General features: G+C 50.6%; 1 protein-coding gene across 1 annotated transcript in view; it reads left to right on the forward strand.

Moving 5' to 3' along the window:
- marveld2b (MARVEL domain containing 2b) overlaps positions 1-9,673 on the forward strand; it is a 29,978-nt gene that overhangs the window by 10,153 nt on the left and 10,152 nt on the right. The window contains exon 3 of the mRNA XM_070875605.1: positions 7,589-7,624. Within this exon, the coding sequence (XP_070731706.1) occupies positions 7,589-7,624 (36 nt within the window). The remainder of the gene's footprint in view (positions 1-7,588; positions 7,625-9,673) is intronic.

Consider the following 9,673-nt stretch of genomic DNA (forward strand, 5'->3'; position numbering starts at 1 on the left):
TATTTTGCTTCAGTCTTCACAGTGGAAGACACAAAAACCATGCCAAAAATTGCTGGTCACAGGAATGTGGGAAGGGAGGACCTTGAGACAATCACTATCACTAGGGAGGTAGTGCTGGACAGGCTAATGGGACGCAAGGTAGACAAGTCCCCTGGTCCTGATGAAATGCATCCCAGGGTATTAAAAGAGATGGCGGAAGTTATAGCAGATGCATTCGTTATAATCTACCAAAATTCTCTGGACTCTGGGGAGGTACCAGCAGATTGGAAAGCAGCTAATGTAACGCCTCTGTTTAAAAAAGGGGGCAGACAAAAGGCAGGTAACTATAGGCCGGTTAGTTTAACATCTGTAGTGGGGAAAATGCTTGAAGCTATCATTAAGGAAGAAATGGCGGGACATCTAGATAGGAATAGTGCAATCAAGCAGACGCAACATGGATTCATGAAGGGGAAATCATGTTTAACTAATTTACTGGAATTCTTTGAGGATATAACGAGCATGGTGGATAGAGGTGTACCGATGGATGTGTGGTGTATTTAGATTTCAAAAAGGCATTCGATAGGTTACTGCAGAAGATAAAGGTACACGTAAACATAGACATAGAAAATAGGTGCAGGAGCAGGCCATTCAGCCCTTCTAGCCTGCACCGCCATTCAATGAGTTCATGGCTGAACATGAAACTTCAGTACCCCCTTCCTGCTTTCTCGCCATAACCCTTGATCCCCCGAGTAGTAAGGACTTCATCTAACTCCCTTTTGAATATATTTAGTGAATTGGCCTCAACTACTTTCTGTGGTAGAGAATTCCACAGGTTCACCACTCTCTGGGTGAAGAAGTTTCTCCTCATCTCGGTCCTAAATGGCTTACCCCTTATCCTCAGACTGTGACCCCTGGTTATGGACTTCCCCAACATTGGGAACATTCTTTCTGCATCTAACCTGTCTAAACCCGTCAGAATTTTAAACGTTTCTATGAGGTCCCCTCTCATTCTTCTGAACTCCAGTGAATACAAGCCCAATTGATCCAATCTTTCTTGATAGGTCAGTCCCGCCATCCCGGGAATCAGTCTGGTGAACCTTCGCTGCACTCCCTCAATAGCAAGAATGTCCTTCCTCAAGTTAGGAGACCAAAACTGTACACAATACTCCAGGTGTGGCCTCACCAAGGCCCTGTACAACTGTAGCAACACCTCCCTGCCCCTGTATTCAAATCCCCTCGCTATGAAGGCCAACATGCCATTTGCTTTCTTAACCGCCTGCTGTACCTGCATGCCAACCTTCAATGACTGATGTACCATGACACCCAGGTCTCGTTGCACCTTCCCTTTTCCTAATCTGTCACCATTCAGATAATAGTCTGTCTCTCTGTTTTTACCACCAAAGTGGATAACCTCACATTTATCCACATTATACTTCATCTGCCATGCATTTGCCCACTCACCTAACCTATCCAAGTCACTCTGCAGCCTAATAGCATCCTCCTCGCAGCTCACACTGCCACCCAACTTAGTATCATCCGCAAATTTGGAGATACTGCATTTAATCCCCTCGTCTAAATCATTAATGTACAATGTAAACAGCTGGGGCCCCAGCACAGAACCTTGCGGCACTCCACTAGTCACTGCCTGCCATTCTGAAAAGTACCCGTTTACTCCTACTCTTTGCTTCCTGTCTGACAACCAGTTCTCAATCCACGTCAGCACACTACCCCCAATCCCATGTGCTTTAACTTTGCACATTAATCTCTTGTGTGGGACCTTGTCGAAAGCCTTCTGAAAGTCCAAATATACCACATCAACTGGTTCTCCTTTGTCCACTTTACTGGAAACATCCTCAAAAAATTCCAGAAGATTTGTCAAGCATGATTTCCCTTTCACAAATCCATGCTGACTTGGACCTATCATGTCACCATTTTCCAGATGCACTGCTATGACATCCTTAATAATTGATTCCATCATTTTACCCACTACTGAGGTCAGGCTGACCGGTCTATAATTCGCTGTTTTCTCTCTCCCTCCTTTTTTAAAAAGTGGGGTTACATTGGCTACCCTCCACTCCATAGGAACTGATCCAGAGTCAATGGAATGTTGGAAAATGACTGTCAATGCATCCGCTATTTCCAAGGCCACCTCCTTAAGTACTCTAGGATGCAGGCCATCAGGCCCTGGGGATTTATCTGCCTTCAATCCCATCAATTTCCCCAACACAATTTCCCGACTAATAAAGATTTCCCTCAGTTCCTCTTCCTTACTAGACCCTCTGACCCCTTTTATATCCGGAAGGTTGTTTGTATCCTCCTTAGTGAATACCGAACCAAAGTACTTGTTCAATTGATCCGCCATTTCTTTGCTCCCCGTTATGACTTCCCCTGATTCTGACTGCAGGGGACCTACGTTTGTCTTCACCAACCTTTTTCTCTTTACATACCTATAGAAACTTTTGCAATCCGCCTTAATGTTCCCTGCAAGCTTCTTCTCATACTCCATTTTCCCTGTCCTAATCAAACCCTTTGTCCTCCTCTGCTGAGTTCTAAATTTCTCCCAGTCCCCAGGTTCGCTGCTATTTCTGGCCAATTTGTATGCCACTTCCTTGGCTTTAATACTATCCCTGATTTCCCTAGATAGCCACGGTTGAGCCACCTTCCCCTTTTTATTTTTACGCCAGACAGGAATGTACAATTGTTGTACTTCATCCATGCGGTCTCTAAATGTCTGCCATTGCCCATCCACAGTCAACCCCCTAAGTATCATTCGCCAATCTATCCTAGCCAATTCACGCCTCATACCTTCAAAGTTACCCTTCTTTAAGTTCTGGACCATGGTCTCTGAAATTACTGTTTCATTCTCCATCCTAATGCAGAATTCCACCATATTATGGTCACTCTTCCCCAAGGGGCCTCGCACAATGAGATTGCTAATTAATCCTCTCTCATTACACAACACCCAGTCTAAGATGGCCTCCCCCCTAGTTGGTTCCTCAACATATTGGTCTAGAAAACCATCCCTTATGCACTCCAGGAAATCCTCCTCCACCGTATTGCTTCCAGTTTGGCTAGCCCAATCTATGTGCATATTAAAGTCACCCATTATAACTGCTACACCTTTATTGCATGCACCCCTAATTTCCTGTTTGATGCCCTCCCCAACATCCCTATTACTGTTTGGAGGTCTGTACACAACTCCTACTAACGTTTTTTGTCCTTTGGTGTTCTGCAGCTCTACCCATATAGATTCCACATCATCCAAGCTAATGTCTTTCCTAACTATTGCATTAATCTCCTCTTTAACCAGCAATGCTACCCCACCTCCTTTTCCTTTTATTCTATCCTTCCTGAATGTTGAATACCCCTGAATGTTGAGTTCCCAGCCCTGATCATCCTGGAGCCACGTCTCCGTAATCCCAATCACATCATATTTGTTAACATCTATTTGCACAATTAATTCATCCACCTTATTGCGGATACTCCTTGCATTAAGACACAAAGCCTTCAGGCTTGTTTTATTAACACCCTTTGTCCTTTTAGAATTTTGCTGTACAGTGGCCCTTTTTGTTCTTTGCCTTGGGTTTCTCTGCCCTACACTTTTCCTCATCTCCTTTCTGTCTTTTGCTTTTGGCTCCTTTTTGTTTCCCTCTGTCTCCCTGCATTGGTTCCCATCCCCCTGCCATATTAGTTTAAATCCTCCCCAACAGCACTAGCAAACACTCCCCCTAGGACATTGGTTCCAGTCCTGCCCAGGTGCAGACCGTCCGGTTTGTACTGGTCCCACCTCCCCCAGAACCGGTCCCAATGCCCCAGGAATTTGAATCCCTCCCTGCTGCACCACTGCTCAAGCCACGTATTCATCTGCGCTATCCTGCGATTCCTACTCTGACTATCACGTGGCACTGGTAGCAATCCCGAGATTACTACTTTTGAGGTCCTACTTTTTAATTTAGCTCCTAGCTCCTTAAATTCGTTTCGTAGGACCTCATCCCTTTTTTTGCCTATGTCGTTGGTACCAATGTGCACCACGACAACTGGCTGTTCTCCCTCCCATTTTAGAATGTCCTGCACCCGCTCCGAGACATCCTTGACCCTTGCACCAGGGAGGCAACATACCATCCTGGAGTCTCGGTTGCGGCCGCAGAAACGCCTATCTATTCCCCTCACAATTGAATCCCCTATCACTATCGCTCTCCCACTCTTTTTCTTGCCCTCCTGTGCAGCAGAGCCAGCCACGGTGCCATGAACTTGGCTGCTGCTGCCCTCCCCTGATGAGTCATTCCCCTCAACAGTACCCAAAGCGGTGTATCTGTTTTGCAGGGGGATGACCGCAGGGGACCCCTGCACTACCTTCCTTGCTCTACTCTTCCTGCTGGTCTTCCATTCCCTATCTGGCTGTGGACCCTTTCCCTGCGGTAAGACCAACTCACTACACGTGATACTCACGTCATTCTCAGCATCGTGGATGCTCCAGAGTAAATCCACCCTCAGCTCCAATTCCGTAACGCGGACCGTCAGGAGCTGGAGGCGGATACACTTCCCGCACACATAGTCGTCAGGGACACCGGAAGCGTCCCTGAGTTCCCACATGGTACAGGAGGAGCATAACACCCGACCGAGCTCTCCTGCCATGACTTAACCCTTAGATACACTTAAACTGGTAATAACAATGTTAAAAGTTACTGACCAATATAAGAAGAAAAAGAAAAACTACTCACCAATCACCAGCCAATCACTTACCCCCTAGGCTGTGACGTCACCTTTGTTTTTTTGCCTTCTCCCTGTAGCTGCACCGGTACGCCTCTCGCCGACCCCGGACTCGCGCTGCTCCGAGCTCCCGCCTCCTCGACTGACTGCTCGACTCCCGCTGGCCTTTATAGGCCTCTCGCCGACCCCGGACTCGCGCTGCTCCGAGCTCCCGCCTGCTCGACTCCCGCTGGCCTTTATAGGCCTCTCGCCGACCCCGGACTCGCGCTGCTCCGAGCTCCCGCCTCCTCGACTGACTGCTCGACTCCCGCTGGCCTTTATAGGCCTCTCGCCGACCCCGGACTCGCGCTGCTCCGAGCTCCCGCCTCCTCGACTGACTGCTCGACTCCCGCTGGCCTTTATAGGCCTCTCGCCGACCCCGGACTCGCGCTGCTCCGAGCTCCCGCCTCCTCGACTGACTGCTCGACTCCCGCTGGCCTTTATAGGCCTCTCGCCGACCCCGGACTCGCGCTGCTCCGAGCTCCCGCCTCCTCGACTGACTGCTCGACTCCCGCTGGCCTTTATAGGCCTCTCGCCGACCCCGGACTCGCGCTGCTCCGAGCTCCCGCCTCCTCGACTGACTGCTCGACTCCCGCTGGCCTTTATAGGCCTCTCGCCGACCCCGGACTCGCGCTGCTCCGAGCTCCCGCCTCCTCGACTGAGGAAATGTATTAGCATGGATAGAGAATTGGCTGGCGAACAGAAAGCAGAGTCAGGATAAATGGGTCCTTTTCGGGCTGGAAATCGGTGGTTAGTGGTGTGCCACAGGGATCTCTGCTGGGACCACAACTGTTTACAATATACATAGATGAACTGGAAGAGGGGGCAGAGTGTCGTGTAACAAAATTTGCAGATGACACAAAGATTAGTGGGAAAGCGGGTTGTGTAGAGGACACAGAGAGGCTGCAAAGAGATTTAGATAGGTTAAGCGAATAGGCTAAGGTTTGGCAGATGGAATACAATGTCAGAAAATGTGAGGTCATCCACCTTGGTGGGGGGGGGGGGGGGGGGGAAACAGTAAAAGGGAATATTATTTGAATGGGGAGAAATTACAACATGCTGAGGTGCAGAGGGACCTGGGGGTCCTTGTGTATGAAACAAGTTAGTTTGCAGGTGCAGCAGGTAATCAGGAAGGCGAATGGAATGTTGGCCTTCATTGCGAGAGGGATGGAGTACAAAAGCAGTGAGGTCCTGCTGCAACTGTACAGGGTATTGGTGAGGCCGCACCTGGAGTACTGCGTGCAGTTTTGGTCACCTTACTTAAGGAAGGATATACTAGCTTTGAAGGAGGTACAGAGACGATTCACTAGGCTGACTCCAGAGATGAGGGGGTTACCTTATGATGATAGATTGAGTAGCCTGGGTCTTTACTCTTTGGAGTTCAGAAGGATGAGGGGTGATCTTATAGAAACATTTAAAATAATGAAAGGGATAGACAAGATAGAGGCAGAGAGGTTGTTTCCACTGGTCGGGGAGACTAGAACGAGGGGGCACAGCCTCAAAATACGGGAGAGCCAATTTAAAACCGAGTTGAGAAGGAATTTCTTCTCCCAGAGGGTTGTGAATCTGTGGAATTCTCTGCCCAAGGAAGCAGTTGAGGCTAGTTCATTGAATGTATTCAAATCACAGATAGATAGATTTTTAACCAATAAGGGAATTAAGGGCTTTGGGGAGCGGGCGGGTAAGTGGAGCTGAGTCCACGGCCAGATCAGCCATGATCTTTTTGAATGGCAGAGCAGGCTCGAGGGGCTAGATGGCCTACTTCTGTTCCTAATTCTTATGTTATGTTTTGTGTTTCATGCACAAGGACCCCCAGGTCTCTTTGTACTGCAGCACTCTGCAATTTTTCTCCATTTAAATTATAATTTGCTTTTCTATTATTTTTCTATTATTATTTCTGCCAAAGTAGATAACCTCACATTTTCCCACATTATACTCCATCCGCCAAACGTTTGCCCACTCATTCAGCCTGTCTATATCCCTTTGCAGATTTTTTGTGTCCTCCTCACAATTTGCTTTCCCACCCATCTTTGTATCATCAGCAAACTTGGCTACATTACACTCTGTCCCTTCATCCAAGTCATTAATATAGATTGTACTTATAGATTCCTGGGGGATGACATTATCCAAAAGCATTGTTAACATTTAATTGAAATCAGATGAGAAGGAAGTTTAAGTTACAGACAGTAAATAATTTGGCAACAAATTAAAGAAATGGTCTGTACAATTAGGACAAGCTGTGAGCTTCAGATCAGGTAAGAACACTGGTGCAGTGCTGGGTCAAATCCAGCATGGTACAGCATTCCTGAGGTCTCCAATACAAATAATTCCAGGCCTTTCTTGCACACACCAAAACCCTCTCTGCTTTGGAAGGAAACTTGGAAGGGGACATTGAGGGATTCCAGTTTGAAAGTTATATATAAATTGGCACTCCCCTGATAACCTCAGTGAGTAAACAAGCAAGTCTGTTCACGCTCATCACTTGTACCTAAAGAATGATTACTTGGGCCAGGCCTTGGACAGCTTCAAGCACTTGGGGAACTGTATGAGTCAGCACCTTCAGAAAGGATTGAGGGACATGATCATGTGTGGAGAAATTGTGCATATTTTTTGCCCCGTTGTTGGCTCAGCCAAGATCAAGAATTTGCTCTGTATGAAATACTTGCCCCAAAGCTGCATCTTAAGAAATATTATGAATTTGCCAAGAAATGGTTCATTAATTATGCTAATTTGACTTAAAAATCCCAAGCAATGCTATATTTTGGTTTGCTGCTCATGCATCTAATGTTTGAACAATGATGCAGATGTTTACACACAGCTGCGCCCATTTTGACATGTTCTAATTGTACTGTTTTCCTAGATGAGAAGTACAGAAGCTGGCACATCAAAGGAAATGGTAGGAATGGTATTTTAAAATCATCAATTTCATTATAAATTGCTATGCCCGATTGTATTTCTTTTAGTCAGCGTAATGCACCTGCATTAGTTTGCCTACTGATTTCCATGAAGACTTTATTTGCTGTAATCTTTTCAAGCTCAAACAACAGGAAATTAACGCAATAGTAAGGAAGGACATTAGCTTGGAGGATGTGAAATCTGTGGGCGCAAGATTGCCCCCAGGGTTAGAACGGCGCAGCTCCGTGTGATACGGCGACTTTTTAGAACAGAAATGGCGCCTATTATTTACCTTGGTATTCTTCCCTCTGGTCGATCCAGGCCCTTGGCGCAGCGCAGCAGAACACGTTGAGGGCGGAGCCAGGTCCTGGCGCTGAAGTGTGCGCGCATGTGCAGTAGCTCCAAGCCCTCGAGGCTGTGTGGGAGGGGCCCGAAGCACGTCGCCCCTAGCCCTGGCCGAATGGGCTGCCAGGGCGAAGATTGGACTCTGGCCTCCCTCCCTCCCGTTTAGCTCCTGCTGGGTGGGCCCCGCTGTCGTCGGCAGCGGGGCCCACCCAGCAGGCATCTTGCTGGGGGCGGAGGGGCGCCCCACCCGAAGTCTTCGGCGGCACGGCCCGGGTTCTACGTCCTCGGCGGGGCCCGTTCAGCCTCACTCTTTCCTCTCTTTCCCCCCCCCCCCCCCCCCCCCCCCCCCCCAACCCTTCTCCTCTTCCCCTGCCTCCTCTCCGTTCTCCTACCTTCCCTCCTCTCCTCTCTCCCCTCCCCCCCTCCTCTCTCCTCTCTCCCTCCCCCCCTCGTCTCTCCCCTCCCCCCCTCGTCTCTCCCCTCCCCTCCTCCTCTCTCCCCTCCCCTCCTCCTCTCTCCCCTCCCCTCCTCCTCTCTCCCCTCCCCTCCTCCTCTCTCCCTCCCCTCCCCTCCTCCTCTCTCTCTCCCCTCCCCTCCTCCTCTCTCTCTCCCCTCCCCTCCTCCTCTCTCTCTCCCCTCCCCTCCTCCTCTCTCTCTCCCCTCCCCTCCTCCTCCTCTCTCCCCTCCCCTCCTCCTCCTCTCTCTCCCCTCCCCTCCTCCTCCTCTCTCTCCCCTCCCCCCCTCCTCCTCTCTCTCTCCCCTCCCCTCCTCCTCTCTCTCTCCCCTCCCCTCCCCTCCTCTCTCTCTCTCCCCTCCCCTCCTCCTCTCTCTCTCCCCTCCCCTCCTCCTCTCTCTCTCTCCCCTCCCCTCCTCCTCTCTCTCTCCCCTCCCCTCCTCCTCTCTCTCTCCCCTCCCCTCCTCCTCTCTCTCTCCCCTCCCCTCCTCCTCTCTCTCTCCCCTCCCCTCCTCCTTTCTCTCTCCCCTCCCCTCCTCCTCTCTCTCTCCCCTCCCCTCCTCCTCTCTCTCTCCCCTCCCCTCCTCCTCTCTCTCTCCCCTCCCCTCCTCCTCTCTCTCTCCCCTCCTCCTCTCTCTCTCTCTCTCTCTCTCCTCTCTCTCTCCCATCCCCTCTCTCTCTCCCCTCCCCTCCTCCTCTCTCTCTCCCCTCCCCTCCTCCTCTCTCTCTCCCCTCCCCTCCTCCTCTCTCTCTCCCCTCCCCTCCTCCTCTCTCTCTCCCCTCCCCCTCCTCTCTCTCTCCCCTCCCCTCCTCCTCTCTCTCTCCCCTCCCCTCCTCCTCTCTCTCTCCCCTCCCCTCCTCCTCTCTCTCTCCCCTCCCCTCCTCCTCTCTCTCTCCCCCTCCCCTCCTCCTCTCTCTCCCCCTCCCCTCCTCCTCTCTCTCTCCCCTCCCCTCCTCCTCTCTCTCTCCCCTCCCCTCCTCCTCTCTCTCTCCCCTCCCCTCCTCCTCTCTCTCTCTCCCCCTCCCCTCCTCCTCTCTCTCTCTCCCCTCCCCTCCTCCTCTCTCTCTCTCCCCTCCCCTCCTCCTCTCTCTCTCTCCCCTCCCCTCCTCCTCTCTCTCTCTCCCCTCCCCTCCTCCTCTCTCTCTCTCCCCTCCCCTCCTCCTCTCTCTCTCTCCCCCCTCCCCTCCTCCTCTCTCTCTCTCCCCCCTCCCCTCCTCCTCTCTCTCTCTCCCCCCTCCCCTCCTCCTCTC

The sequence above is a fragment of the Pristiophorus japonicus genome, chromosome 1 (assembly GCF_044704955.1).
Source record: "Pristiophorus japonicus isolate sPriJap1 chromosome 1, sPriJap1.hap1, whole genome shotgun sequence".
Lineage (NCBI taxonomy): Eukaryota > Metazoa > Chordata > Chondrichthyes > Pristiophoridae > Pristiophorus > Pristiophorus japonicus.